The 14,143-nt window shown below is 43.8% G+C and overlaps 3 protein-coding genes across 11 annotated transcripts; 2 read left to right on the top strand and 1 right to left on the bottom strand.

The window, feature by feature from the left end:
- The first annotated feature begins 538 nt into the window (after positions 1 to 538).
- Positions 539 to 2,174, top strand: Mefts (elongation factor Ts, mitochondrial). 2 transcript variants are annotated; one of them, XM_078189891.1, is made up of 4 exons: positions 539 to 615; positions 1,029 to 1,184; positions 1,256 to 1,784; positions 1,856 to 2,174. In XM_078189891.1, exons 2-4 carry the CDS (start codon positions 1,029 to 1,031, stop codon positions 2,086 to 2,088), a joined length of 918 nt encoding a protein of 305 aa, XP_078046017.1. In that variant the 5' UTR covers positions 539 to 615; the 3' UTR covers positions 2,089 to 2,174. The 2 variants fall into 2 exon arrangements, with proteins under 2 accessions (XP_078046017.1, XP_078046018.1); XM_078189892.1 differs by lacking the exon at positions 539 to 615 and adding an exon at positions 689 to 896.
- On the top strand, positions 2,116 to 12,176 carry Qua (villin like protein quail). 8 transcript variants are annotated; one of them, XM_078189883.1, is made up of 11 exons: positions 2,116 to 2,211; positions 3,397 to 4,104; positions 4,239 to 4,651; positions 8,523 to 8,868; positions 9,184 to 9,300; positions 9,491 to 9,831; positions 9,920 to 10,682; positions 10,787 to 10,973; positions 11,056 to 11,304; positions 11,375 to 11,671; positions 11,745 to 12,176. In XM_078189883.1, the coding sequence occupies exons 3-11, from the start codon at positions 4,608 to 4,610 to the stop codon at positions 12,092 to 12,094; spliced, it is 2,694 nt and encodes an 897-aa protein (XP_078046009.1). In that variant the 5' UTR covers positions 2,116 to 2,211; positions 3,397 to 4,104; positions 4,239 to 4,607; the 3' UTR covers positions 12,095 to 12,176. The 8 variants fall into 8 exon arrangements, with proteins under 8 accessions (XP_078046009.1, XP_078046012.1, XP_078046011.1 ...); XM_078189886.1 differs by lacking the exon at positions 2,116 to 2,211 and having other exon boundaries at positions 2,315 to 4,104; positions 8,776 to 8,868; XM_078189885.1 differs by lacking the exon at positions 2,116 to 2,211 and having other exon boundaries at positions 2,315 to 4,104; positions 4,239 to 4,663; positions 8,776 to 8,868.
- A 6-nt stretch (positions 12,177 to 12,182) lies between these two features.
- On the bottom strand, positions 12,183 to 13,766 carry Prosbeta2 (Proteasome beta2 subunit). The gene is made up of 4 exons (XM_078189893.1): positions 13,615 to 13,766; positions 13,192 to 13,371; positions 12,798 to 13,113; positions 12,183 to 12,573 (listed from the first exon to the last, which is right to left on the bottom strand). Exons 1-4 carry the CDS (start codon positions 13,674 to 13,676, stop codon positions 12,298 to 12,300), a joined length of 834 nt encoding a protein of 277 aa, XP_078046019.1. The 5' UTR covers positions 13,677 to 13,766; the 3' UTR covers positions 12,183 to 12,297.
- Between the last annotated feature and the right edge of the window lie 377 nt (positions 13,767 to 14,143).

Below are 14,143 nucleotides of genomic sequence, written 5' to 3'. Positions count from 1 at the left end.
AAGGAATAGATATTTTAGGTGCATTGTCGTTTATGAAATCGAGGTTTGTATATCGACCTGCGAAATTTCTCCGTCTTTAATCGTTCATCGGTATAAGTCTCTTCCCGTTTCCATCGTTTCCGTGTCTCATTCTTCCTCTTGCATCTAGCACAATTTTTCAAAAATTCTTCTGGCAAAGAATACAACGGTGCAACCTTCGAATTGACTACTTTGCTTTGTTTTAGGCCACCTTTCGCGCGCTTTTTCGGAGTCGACGGCCCCGTAAGACCTTCGCAGGACACAACTTCCTCGCAATCGCATTCCATGCTGGATTCGAGTAGTTCCATTCCAATGCAAGAATGAAATTTGTTTAAATCTAAAACAAGACCAATCAGCGGTACGAACGATATGTTGACAGACGCAAATTACATTGATAAATTCATTAATTTCGAATCGATTAGAAATCACGATCCGAGCACTGAACAACTTGGAAATATCACTCGAAATTAATCCATCCCCCGTACATACTACTTTGCGATCGAATTTTATACCGTTACAGAAGGCGCCACTTTCGGAAGAGGTTTTGGTTTAGCAGTTGTTGCACAGAAGACTCCGAGTTTTTAAACTATATTTACGGTAAGTATTGAAGCAGGAATCCGTTTCCTTGCGGTAACTAGAGTTCTCAGCCAACAGTTATTGCACATTATGTGTGTGAGGCCGACAGCTGAGACATCTTAACTCCATGTGTTCGCTATCGCTAAATCACGAATACATCGATTGACACTAGGGACCACAATTGACTGCGGTTTCTAGGCAACGAAACTAATCGATCCTATTTCCTTAAATATTTGTAGAATTTCTAAATGTAGTGCTGTTTTCGTGGGATTATCAATGCACTATTATAAGTTAGAATTAAGGTACTGTTCAAAGTGTTGTTCGAACACTTTTAGGTTAGTTTTTAGGTTAGGTTTCTCCAAGAACCTGAAACAAGACTTTGTGTTTATTTGTACGTAACATAACAGCGTGACAGAATTGATGACATTTTTCAGATGATTCCACGTCAGTTGTTTCGTTCGATACACGCAAATTACCTGCTCTGCTATTCTTCGAAGAAAACCCTGCTATCAAAATTGCGTAAAAAGACTGGCTACACATTTATAAACTGTAAAAAGGCGTTAGAACTACACGACAATGACTTTACAAAAGTAAGAAGTTGTTAATGTCGATGATTATTCGTGCGATAATATTATTAATAATGGTATAAATTACTTTACAGGCTGAAGAATGGCTGAAAGAGCAGGCTCAAAGCCAAGGTTGGTCTCAAGCAGCCAAACTGCAATCCAGAGTGACCACTCAAGGATTAGTATCAGTAGTTACCAACAACAATTATGGAGCTATTGTGGAGATCAATTGCGAAACAGACTTTGTAGCAAGAAACAAAAAATTCCTTGATCTGGCAGAACTAACACTGTCGACTGTGTTAAAACATGGAATGTCATTGGAATCGCATTCACCTATCTCCAAACATATGTTTTTCTCAGATTATATCAATGCTTTGCCAGTCGGCGATGGCAAAAACATAGGCGATCATTCTGCTCTAACAATTGGTAGTATCGGGGAAAATATTAACGTAAGACGCGCCTTATGTATAAATGTTGAACAAGATGTGCATCTCTATGGTTGCACTCATCCTACACCCATAAATCCAGTATCATCATCTTTTGGACGATACGGTGCCCTGGTGGCTTTAAAATCCAAAGAAAAATGCGCCACTCTGGGATTGCACCTTTGTCAACACATTATCGGTAATTGTACCAAAGCTGAACTCTCGTAAAACAATTTTACACATCTTATGTAATGCATTCTTTAACGTTAGGCATGAATCCCACTAAAATTGGAGATCCAACTATCGATGAACCAAGCAACGACGTGGAGGACGAAACGGTCATGCTGTATCAAAATTTTCTGCTTGATTCCTCCTTGTCCGTGCAACAGCTGTTGCAAAACAAAGAGGCAGAAATTATAGATTTTGTGCGGTTTGAAGTTGGTGGAAATATTGAGTTAGAAACACAAAAACAGCCATTGGACTCCCTGGAAACCTGTGGTTGAGATAAAGAGCAATCCCCATCCGATACAAGAAAATCGAATATAAATTTCTTTATTGTATCAATTATATACGTACTCTGAGAAAAGCGTATCGTTATTTCCTCAAGATAAGATTGGAGTATGCAAGTACGTCATTTTTTTTATTATTTATTTGTGCGACGATTAAAACTCTGAAACTGTTGCAATACACTATTAAGAATAATGCAAAATGCTTAACTGGAAAAATGATAAAAAGAGAAAGGCTCTAGTACATCTCAATAATAGACTTTACTTATCGTCTAATTCAGAGTACATACATAGAAAAATAGATTCGATTTAAAATGATAATACGAGAAATAAATAGAATGATCTAAATGCAAGCAGCTCCACATCTGAAATCCTAGATAGACATTCAAATTATTCTTTCTCTTTGTTTTCGTTGTTAGTTTCGCACGTTTTAGGAGGCATGGACTTGTTTCTTCTTCGCATGAGTCTGATGGACTTCCATAACCACATTCGCGAGTCCTTTTTCCAGTAGCTAGCGATATCCTCCGGTGGATATCTAACGCCCTGAAAATTCGTCAACGGCTTAGCGAGACGTGTACATATAACAATTGGATATCATACTTGAAAGTACAAAATATCGGAGTGATGAAGAACTTGTCGACAAGGAAACACGTCTTTGGCACTTAAACTGTACAATTCTTGCTCGACCTCTTCGAACGGTTCTGTCTGAGCGTCGCTAGTTCGCCTGAGCGGTATCTCAGCCCTGGCTTCTAGTTCCGCATCTAATTCCAAACGCTCAAGGACCGAAGTGAAGCTTCTTGACTCTTTACAGTTGCCAAAATTTGCCTGTTTGCAAAACAATTCAGGGCGAGTCGTTTAATTCTGCTACCTTAAATTGTTTGCAAACTGTCTGCTTTACGAACAAATGTGTCAAATAAAAGTTGGAACGTAGCAGCGGCTACCTACATTGTAATATGCAATTCAGTTTTGGTTACTTTAAAATGTAATGTACATAAAATGTCATATATAATGTCTAAGTAATTAGTATTTAGTACATTGTAAAGCCCTCTCGACGAGTATCGTGCAACATCTGTTTGAAACACAAGTTTATGCAGCGAGCAGTTTATAAATAATTTCACGTGGGTAAGTTAAGCGACTCGCCGTACTAAAAAAATGGTTAATAATTATTGAAACCTGCACTCCTTGGGAACACACGTTACATCCTATAGCGCCGGACAGACTCGTATCGCTCTTATTCTTCGGCAAAACACTTTTCTCGTCCCACGTAAAATTTTCAACTGAAAGTGTAAAATTTTCGTGAAACAGAAACGTGCAATTTCTGCGTCGATCGAGCAACAACTGGTTAGCACACGAGTTACGTTCACGGACCACTTGAATTATCGGATTCGTCGTTTCTCCAGTCCATCAGCTTCTCCCAGGATCATGTAAAAATAAGATAAAAAATAAAAGTTTACTGTATCTGTCAAAGTCAGCTGACAGACACCGATCTCGTTCCTCTTCGTGCAGAGAAACAACGCCCTAGAGATATGTTCAAATAAATGAACAGCTTTCATGGGACTGTTCACGCAACTTCGTCACATGTATACTAGGTGGTGTCGTTTTATGCGACCACTTGTTAAATGTTACTGGAACGATATTTTGTATTCCCGTACAGGTTCGCGTAAAACGTTTAAACGTCATTTTATGTATACATATGAACGAAACATTAGAATCCTTTCAACATTTTAGTGGTTGTGAATCGCACCGTGAAGCACTCAACAAACGTGTCTCTGCACGAAAAAATTAACGTACACACATGTTTGCCGCACGATTTTACTCATTTACCTTGAGCTGTACAGGTTGTTCCATACGCGAAGAGAACAACTCAAGACGTTATAAAGTGGACTAGAAATATTCTCGATTAAAGCGCTTCGCCATTAGAGACGCTCGATCCCTTATCTCTTTCGATTCACGGTGATCAAACCAACAACTTTATTAACCGTCGAAAACACCAACTACATACTACTCGAAAAGGTAAAGCATTTAAGTCCTACAATAAAAGAAGCCTGCAGTGACGAAACGAAATTTTTCTGTTTTCAATTAGAACAGTATTCGAATAATGTTACAATAATCGGATTCTACTCTCCTATTTTTCTTGTACCCGGCAGCAAATAACATCGGGAAAAAAAGGAAAAGCGTAACGACGTTCAAATCGGCTACGTCATCGGGTCTTTAAGCCGATAGGAATCGTCATCCTCGCCGGACACGATGAAGTTTATGCGTGGCGTTTTGCGAAATATGCAGTATGCGCATATTACACTGCGGAAAGCGTGTAACAACAAGGACGAGTCTGCGAAGGCGACGCACTTAATCTTCCTGACGATGCTAGGAGACCGTAATCTTGATCGTTACATCGACATCCGTTATTCGAGCGGAGACAGCCGACGACGGAGCGACGGCGACAACCAAGTGGCGAGAAGACGGAGGGGAGGCAGAAAAAAAAGACAGAAGCATGGATTGGATAGGGAAGCTCCGCGATGCGTTGCACCGCACCGCACCGCACCGATATAACGTTAGAAAGGTAGAGGAACAGGTGCGCTCGAGCGAGATGCGCGAGTACAGTGTATTATAATATGTATAGCGTATATGGTGCACGACACCATAGAACCGATGCCCGTGTGGCTCGCCGCTCGTATTCACGAGGTACCCGTTGGTCACGGGTGGCCGGCCCGGGTTCCGGGCCCACTTCCGGACGACTCCGCACCGGTACGGTTTCTTTTTAGTCAGGAACGCTTCGTATCAGTTGTGTTCGCGTACAGTTAGACGGTGTTGCTTCGTGCCGAACGCCTTTGCCTTCGCCTTATTCGCATTCGCACCGATTCGAACTCGCCTGCTCCTTCGCGCATAGCGTCCACGGAATCGTTCGCACGCCGCGCCGCCTCTAAATGACCTGAACAGAACATCAGACACCATGGATTTCTCGAGACGGGTGAGTCCATCGGGACCCGCCGCGCCGCATAGAACTCGCGAAAAAACCATGAAAATGGCGATGGGATCGGAAAACGATCCACCGGGCACGAATTAATTTTATTCTCTGTCAGCTTCTATGAACTCGAAAATATTACGTTTTTAATCTTTTCTTTAGTTTGTCAGATGACAGTACTTATAACATCTCGTTCGCCATTGTCGCCGCGATTTCGTTTCCGTCTTAGAGGGAATCGTATCGCTTTCCATTTACATGGTCATCGTTCTGTCCGAGTGTCCCGCAACGGTCGGAACGGCGCGTCTCCAATCCCGTGATTTGTAATGCCTAGAAAACCACCGTCTGGAAAATAATAATTAGATGTTGTTCATTTCCCCGTAATAGAGAAACCACGCGTCTGCAATTTATCTGCACCGACTAACAGTTCTGTCAAATTCGAAATAAAAGGCGAAGGCCATAAAATTGTGGCTTGTACGCTTCCAGACACAACCGTGCGTGCTAGAAACGCGTGAAACCCATAGCTCGGTAATATTTACGCCGTAAGCCGTAATGCGTGCGATTAGTCTACGGTGTACGGTATTTAACTAGGTATTCAATGATTCCGTTGATTCTCCATTTCTCTGTACCGTCGATGCAGTATTCTTAACCGCTGACCTCTTTGCCGACAGATTAAATGATTAAATATTACTCCTCTATGCTCGAAACTTAGCAAATCGATGCGACGCGGTTAATCCAGCCGGTCTCCTTAATTAATTAATTTCTCTTCGCGGATATGCTTACTTGCGGGGATAAAATAGAACTACGACGAATACTAGAAATCAAGTGGGACAACATCGGGGCTCTGCATCCTATTCTACATAGAATCTAGATGCTGCAAGCGTATGTACAATCGGCTCGTGTGCAGCGGCGAACACATTTTACGTATCTTTACTAACATGGCTTTGTTATATGTTTGTGGCACATGCTGTTTTACTGCGTCGCGTCGCTTGCGGGTTACGTATGCGGGTGTAAGCTTATACGCCAGAGTTGACACAAAGTGTAACTATGAAACAGCATTTGAAGAACAATGTCGTCGAACGGAGCTCTTTAAAAATGGTTTGTACGTATCGGAAGAACAGGTTCCATTGTCGATTTTGTTCTCGATTCTCCGAAGAATCGAGAAAGAGAGTCTCCGTTCCGCATAAATATAAAGGAAATGTAGCCGCGTGTCGCGGACGCATAAAAATCTGTCGACCCAAACGCGCGCGACTCGTTGCGTCCGTTGCAGTCGGCAATGTACGGTAACAATGTACGAACGTGCACATACAGGAAACGATCGAGCGTAGCTCCCCATAGCTGCTCGACTCCCCCCGTAGCGAGGTCGAACGGTCGCAAATTTTCACCTCCCTGCGAACGGCGGTTCGCGAAAGATCGACGCGGACGAGCAAGTGGGCGTGCACCAAGTGCAGTCACCGCTTCCTGACGCAAATCGAATGATCGCCGCGATCGGACCACGCTCGGACAGCACGCGTATCGTTCGCGACGAGCGTGCGCGAGTACGTGTGTATGGAAGCGTCTGTTCGAACTTGGAACAGACTAGGCGTGGGCATGAAACGAATGGGCGCGTGTGATGCGCGTGTGATACGCGTCCGCGAAAACAATGAGGAGCGCGCGCGGTCGCCGCGCTTTACCGCACTTTGCTGCACCCACGCGTGCACGGACCCGCGACCAGCCGAAGTTAATACCCTGTTGCGTCACCGTCGCTGAAATATTTCTGTTCGAGACAACGGACAACGAAGCTGGCGCGAATTGGGAAAGTGTGGCGCAATTAACGAGTCGGGACTGGAGCGCTCGCCGGAAATGCCATCGCGTCGATTTTGCAGCATTGTTGGAGACGTTTGCAGTCTTAGGCTCCGATCGGTCGGTTTTATCAAAATTTTAAAAAGGAAAATGAAAGTCGTTTGCGTATCCGCAAGTATGATAAATCAAGGAGAGATCTAGATTTCGCAACGCTCTCGAAAGATCGGTTCTTTCGTCAGTCCTGATTATAGACCGAGAGATCATCCGGGAATTTGTAATTCAATGTGTCGGTAATGAGAGCATTTCGAAGATCGTTTTTCGGACCCAATTACCAGCTGAAACTCGAGCGCGAATCCATTAAAACCGTGCTACCGTGCCGACGTGTACGCGGTTGCGCATTTTTACGGATACGAAAACAATATACATATGCCCGTTTCTCCGTAACACTTACTCCGACATCCTGTTACAAGGAAACATCGTCGGCCGTGAAGCTAACACGGCAATTAATTTCTGATAAGACGGTGATTCTTTTCAGGAGATTCTGTTCTCACGCGTACAATCGCGTCTCGATTTAAAACGAGTGTAGTCTATCGCGTGGCTGTGTGTTCGGATTGCGATACGGAACAATGGAACTTTTCAACTCGATTGTTGCGTATCTCCGCACACCGAAAAATGCGTGCTTCATTTTCTAATGTCCCGATATCGATCTACTTTGGACGGAAGATCGTTCGTTGTTGCGCTTTTGTTCGCCCATCGAATTCGATTACGATCGACCGGTCCAAACGCAGACTTATTCTAGAACGTCACGGGTTACGGAGAACTTTCGGCTAACGATGTAATATTATTCGGCAAACATGCTACATTTTCCATGCAATGAATTAGACGCTGTAATCGGTCGAGCTCTCTTCGGTGAGAGAAGTTTACATAAGCGTTGTTGAACGATTGCGGGGACAAATGTCTGGCGGAGGAGCGGGCCCGTCGCGCCAACCAGAACCGCGGCGCGAGGCGTTGGATCGGAGGATCGTGGATCACCTGTGACCGAGTCCTCCGGAGGACCTCGCTCTCGCGCGAGTTCCGATACCCTAGTTTTCTGCGAGCGAGCGTGGCGTGTGCGAGCACCGATCGCGTTTCTCCGTTGCGAAATCCATGCGCGCGCGCGCGATCGTGCTGCGAGGCTAGGCACGATCAGAAAGGAACAAACCTTGTGTTCGTTCAATTTAAAACGTAAAATCGATCGGGGTCCGCTCTAGCCGCAGCGTTCTCGCTGTAAAGTTCTGGATAACAACAATCGCGAATCGAAGGGACCCGTCAGCGCATCGGACGAGAAATGTCGGAGTTATCGGCGAGGATCGAAGACTCGGTGCGTAATTTTTTGGTGAGAAAATGTTGTGTGAAAATACGTTGCTACGATGGTACGACTGAGAAGGACAAAGTGTGAGAAGAAGGACGATTTCCGGCGATCCTGGTAACGGTAACGGTAACGCGCGTTCGACGATGCGAGTCTTTCGAAAATTTAGAGAAGAACCGTTCGTCGCTGGCCCTTCTCTGTTTGCGTCAGCCGAAAGGTACCGTTCCACGCGACGAATAATCGGCTGTGTAATTTCATTGACCGATCCTCTCCCGCCCCCCACGATTGTTTCGGATTTTTTCCCGATATTGCGCCGTCTTAATTGGAGTTTTATGCCCGCAGCCGGCAAATTGGTCTCCGGATTAAAGCCAAGGAATTAAAGTTCCCGATGATAACGATACGGTTCTGGTTTTATGGCTGCGCAAAAGGAGGAGAATGGTATATATACATATATAAAGCCCGCAAAAGTTGCCGGAAAGCTCAATTGAAACAAGAAAAGCAGTTGCCACGGTGCGGCGAGGCGCGGCGCGGTTCTCGCGACGGACCCTCGGGAAGTTCGATGATTTTCTTAGAAAATTATGTTGATGTCACGCAGGACGACAAGAGCTGCCGGTCCGACGACTCCAACGGCGATATCTTCAAGAATGTCCCGAAGAACAGCACCACGTTCCGCGTTTGGAAAATCGAGGTATTTTTCTTCTCCCTTACCCCCCTCTGTTCTTCTCATTGTCAGCTATCTTTCGTTTTATCGATCTATTACTTGTGCTACGAACGCATCCATGTTTCGTCTTCGTCCCCTTGTCGATTGTTCCGCGAACAACCAACCACCCTGTAAAATGTACGATATCGTAGATGTAGACTATGCACGTTTACACGTAATACCGGATTCGCGTGAGTTTCGTAGAGTGCATCGGCTGCCTGAAAGATTAAGAAAACGAGTGAAACACAACGAGTGAAAGTGTGAAATAGTAAATTACATTTTAATGGTATACTGGTGCAACAGGGATTACGGGTCGCAGCCGTCACAGGAAGTAATGTGGGATATTTCCTCTCGGAGCTGGCATACGTTATCTATGCGGTGTCGCCGAAGGACGGCCCACTCCCTTATCCTGGCATGCCGGTAATTATTTCTGATTGCCGTAGTTCTTATCGTAACGGCTCCTTTTCTTGGGCCAATAACTCTCGATCCTCTCAGTTTACCTCGAACAATGTTCGAGTTAGATTTCTTGGGTCAAGGCTTATTTCTTGGGTACAGCGTATTTAGGTGTATCCGGATGAATGGATCGTGACCATAAAAATGATTGAAACAGGTTAAGGATCTAAAATCGGGCCCAGTGGTCCGTATCATTCATTTCTGGATCGGATCCGCCTGCGACTCGACGATTTCCGGTGCAGCCGCCCTCCGAGCCGCCGAACTGGACTCTCAGATATCCGCGACGATACTTCTTAGAGAGGCCCAGGGTCGCGAAAGTCCGAGGTTTCTGGCGTACTTCCGGCAACGCCTGGTCGTCGAGAGGCTCCATTTCGAGACTCCGTCTTGCACGCTGCACAGAGTCACCGGCGTAGCGAATCCTATTTTAACGGAACTCGAGAAAGTCGATTGGGACCATTTCAGCTCGCGCGATGTGATTCTGGTGGACGTTCGATTCAAGTACGTTTCAAATAAATCTAATAAAGAAACTCTTCGTTCCTGTTCACATTTAGAAAAATTCATACGCATCGTCTCTTTTTCAAATCAGAGGCGTGACATTTCTCTGGCTAGGGTCCGTGGCCGATCCTTTACACAAACGGCACGCCGCGACCATTCTAGAGGCGAAGAAGGATAACAACAATGTCAGAGTGGTGATCGTTGAAGATGGTTACGAGCAGACTCTCCCCGATGACGATAGAGACCTATTTGCAAGCATTTTGAACGCCTCCAGTAGGGTGGTTCGTCCGGATCGTCCTCATAGAGTTAACACCCCAGCTCCGGTCAAGCTGTACAGGTGCAGCGAGCAATCTGGCAAATACAAAGTGGCGGAATTGAAATCCGGACCCATTCTACGGTCTGATCTAACGTCCGAAGCTGTCTACCTGATCGATCGCGGCGAGGCCGGTGTGTGGGCATGGGTTGGGCACAATGTCAATGCCAGGGAAACGTTGGAAGCTGTCCGCAACGCGCGTGGTTTCGTCAAGAAGAAGAATTATAGCAATGGCGTGTCCGTTGGGAGAACCCTCGAGGCTTGCGAGCCAACGGAAATGAAGGCTCTTGTCAGAGGCTGGGGGCCCTCGAAAACTAGACCGCTTTCTCTACCACCTAGCTTCGAACCGGACTACATGAACGAAAGACCCAGGATGGCTGCCGAATGCCAGTTGGTGGACGATGGATCCGGCGAGAAGACTCTTTGGAGGGTGAGTCAGAAAGAAGGGATGGTCCAGATCGATAACAAAGGCATTTACTATGCGGAGACCTGCTACGTGATGTGCTACAAGTACGGACAGGGCCGCAGAAGCAAGTGCATTGTACGTAATCGATATTCCAATTTCCAAGGGAATATTACTCTTTATTCTGTATAATATCCAAATGTAACCGATCGACTGGTGACGATGCCTGCTAATCTGTATAGGTCTATTGCTGGGAAGGAGTACATTCCATAAAGGTAGACCGAGAGGCTGCTTTGGAAGCCGCTTGTCGTCTATCGGAGGACAACTCGGCACAGCTGACGAAAGCCTGCCAGGGTAGAGAACCGCCTCATCTCCTTCAAATTTATGATGGAAAATTGAAAATACTGGCTGGCAAACACAGTGACTCTCGTCAGTAGCATCTGAAAATTCTCCGCCCGCCGTTTCTTTCACTAAACACAGCAACCTTGCTACTTAATTATTCTGTTTACAGCGGCGGAGAAGTATCTTGTCAGAGTTTTCGGGTCTACGCCTTATTCGTCGAAAGCGGTTGAACGTCCTCTGAGATCCAGCAGCCTCGATTCCAGCGGAGTATTTATCCTTTTCTCGGATATGCCTGTAGTGTGGTGCGGTGGAAAGAGTACAGGCGACGCTCGGCAAGCGTCCCGACGCCTAGCACCCAGAAATGCGCTCCTGATGATCGAAAACAAGGAAGACGATGATTTTTGGGCGGAACTTGGAGGTGAAACGATAACTGGAGTTACGCGATACCAAATGTTAGAGTGATATTAAAAGATAGTTGAATCTTTTAGGTAAAGGTACTTATGGTACAGAGATCATCGACGTCGGAGAAGAGCTTGAGAAACATTTGTATCAGTGTGTGACGGAAGGAGACACATTCGTTGGCGAGGAGGTTCTTGGATTTGGACAGAGCTGCCTTCTTCCGGAAGCTATCTGGCTGCTGGATGCTGGAAACGTAATATGGATCTGTATTGGAAAGTATTCAACGCCTAAATCGTTAAGAGAATGCGTGCACGATGCTATGGTGTTTTTGTACACTCATCCAACTAGTCGAGATAGAAATACTACAATTTCTGTGATCAGACAAGGTACAATCTACTGGCGGCCGTTTATGAGGAATCATCGACAGTTTCTATTAAGATTTTCCCCCGTTTATTCCAGGTGCGGAGCCCTCGACGTTCATAGGACTGTTCGACAATTGGAACTATAATTTGTTACGGGACTACAAATCATTTGAGACGTTCTACACGCTGTCACAGGACAAAGAGCCATTAACGAAGATACAAACGTCTGCGAAATCATCGAGCGACTTTGATAGCTATGTGAAATATCCTCTTTCCGTACTGAAAAATGATCCAGAAAATTTACCAGCCGGTGTTGATGTAGCTCGCAAAGAAATGCACCTTACATTCGATAACTTTATTGCCGTTTTTAAAATAGAACCAAACGAATTCGTAAAACTACCACCCTGGAAGAGACAAAGACTGAAGCAAACTGCAGGTCTCTTTTAATTTGTAGATCTCTGTCGTTATTATAATAAAATTTGTACGATAGTCATTATAAGATAATCAAAACGAATAAATACATGTACACCTTGCATTTTATAGTTTCGAACTAAATTTATTAATCAAAAGAACACAGGACCAAAGTTTTTGTTTGTTTAAAAAATTTGCATAACATCTCAGCTTATACTTAAATGTCCCTAATGAACATTTTAAGATGAAGTATCCATTGTTTCCTCCGAATGTCTGCGAATAGTTTCTTGCTCGATAATTATAGGATGTACTGTCTTGCTAAGTATAGCTGTAGTACCCCGTTTGTATCGATAGGAGATCGAACGTTCTCCTTTTACATTGGCGACGTCATAAGGCCGTAAATATTCAACGGAACCTTTACGTATGACGCATAGATCAACGTTGGAACCGGAACCCAAATCGTTAAACACACCAGCGCGGATAGCATCTGCTACAAGTTCTTTAGCCTCTTCTTCCTAAATTTCATATTCAATACAAATATATTTGTTAGTAATGAAACATACATGCATTCCCGTTCGATTAAAGGATTAGACCACTTTGAATCTGTTAAATTCATGGCAATTCTTTATAATCCTTTGTTATCAAATTCTGATAGAATTGAACACACTCAAGGTAGCTTAACTCCTTTGATTACACATGATTATTCAGCCGAGCAGTTATTTGAGAAAATTTTCCTTACAGACAAATTAGGTTTCCATCGACTTTCAAATACAGCCATTGCAGCTAATGACCCACTACCCATAGTGGTGTACATGTGTGAGTCTGAGGACCCGTGAGGGTAAATACAATATAAATGTGGGCCATCTAAATCACAGCCACCCAATACTAAAGCTGCACCAATATAGCCTCGATAACGAAACAATAATTGTTTGATCATTGCATTGGCAGTACAAACAGGCACTATACGACCAGTATTCAAACGATGTAATTCCAACTGGCTGGATATCATCTGTGTTGTCATCTCGGTATCTGCAGCAGTTCCTGCGCCACAACAACTTTGAGGGAACAGTAAATTAGATAATTGTTATATAAAATTACAAACTAACAACATTAATTTTTAATGCGAGACCTACTACATATTTTCAGCAAGATAATGGATTTTAGAGCAATTTTTATCCGCAACTATGGTATCTTCTGTAGCTCTTGTATCACCACCAAGGACCACTCCATCCTTATAAATCACTCCAGCAATTGTAGTTCCTGTCTTAACAGCTCTGGGAGGTACAAACCCATTTTTTATCAGATAATTATTTCTGTAATAACATAAAAGTAGATTATAGACATGATTCTTTTCATTTCTTTAATGGTAACACAAATTTCTACATCGAATTTGCTACTGTAATTTATTGATAAATACAGCGATTGATTAAAAAATGACACAGCACTATTAATCTGTGATAGGTTATGTACACCAGAATATTGCCTTACTCCATTATCAGTATAAGCATAATTTATATCACTTTTAATTAAGATTAGATTTAATAACGATAAATTACCTCTGAGAAAGTTCGAAGGAAAATCCTGGTGCAGGAATTTCTGGAGCAAGTAGCGAAGACATCGTTGAATCTCTACACAAATCTAAACACCGTCAACAAGAGCACAGTCAAGTCATGAGAAACGATTTCATAAACGTTGACGCCAACCACTAGATGGCAGGGTAGTTTTAATAATTGATTTACGTATGCATTGTAAGTGTGTATGTACAAGCTGGTACATGGTGACTCAACATTAAACCACCGAATATGATATTCTCAAAAAATATTAGTAAAATATTACACTCGAAACATTTAAAATTATTCATATTGCATCTGTACCATGTAAAAAGTAATGATCTATGATTGTAGATTATACGGAACGGACGATAAACTCTTGAAAATTCAAAATAGTGCCATTTCTGACGAATGGCGCTTATTCCGGTGAAATCTCGAAGTTCTGTACGGAGCCAATTAGTAAATGGCGAAACCCTAGAACTGCTAGTCGAACAGTGGCGTCTTTTCTGGCGAAATCTCGTAGCTCCGTTAAGGG

Source organism: Augochlora pura, chromosome 9 (genome assembly GCF_028453695.1).
Source record: "Augochlora pura isolate Apur16 chromosome 9, APUR_v2.2.1, whole genome shotgun sequence".
Lineage (NCBI taxonomy): Eukaryota > Metazoa > Arthropoda > Insecta > Hymenoptera > Halictidae > Augochlora > Augochlora pura.
Note: the sequence above shows the minus strand (reverse complement) of the source record. Positions and strands in the feature narration are given on the sequence as shown.

Excerpts from the sequence above, each read along its gene's own strand:
- Prosbeta2 (XM_078189893.1), bottom strand. The coding sequence starts at position 13,676 with ATGTCTTCGCTACTTGCTCCAGAAATTCCTGCACCAGGATTTTCCTTC. Across the intron at positions 13,372-13,614 it reads TCCTTCGAACTTTCTCAGAG|AAATAATTATCTGATAAAAA; the intron begins GTAATTTATCGT and ends ATGTTATTACAG. Across the intron at positions 12,574-12,797 it reads GATGGAAACCTAATTTGTCT|GAAGAAGAGGCTAAAGAACT; the intron begins GTAAGGAAAATT and ends TATGAAATTTAG.
- Mefts (XM_078189891.1), top strand. The coding sequence starts at position 1,029 with ATGATTCCACGTCAGTTGTTTCGTTCGATACACGCAAATTACCTGCTC. Across the intron at positions 1,185-1,255 it reads ACGACAATGACTTTACAAAA|GCTGAAGAATGGCTGAAAGA; the intron begins GTAAGAAGTTGT and ends ATTACTTTACAG. Across the intron at positions 1,785-1,855 it reads CCTTTGTCAACACATTATCG|GCATGAATCCCACTAAAATT; the intron begins GTAATTGTACCA and ends CTTTAACGTTAG.
- Qua (XM_078189882.1), top strand. The coding sequence starts at position 8,327 with ATGCGAGTCTTTCGAAAATTTAGAGAAGAACCGTTCGTCGCTGGCCCT. Across the intron at positions 9,832-9,919 it reads CTGGTGGACGTTCGATTCAA|AGGCGTGACATTTCTCTGGC; the intron begins GTACGTTTCAAA and ends TTTTCAAATCAG. Across the intron at positions 10,683-10,786 it reads GCCGCAGAAGCAAGTGCATT|GTCTATTGCTGGGAAGGAGT; the intron begins GTACGTAATCGA and ends TAATCTGTATAG.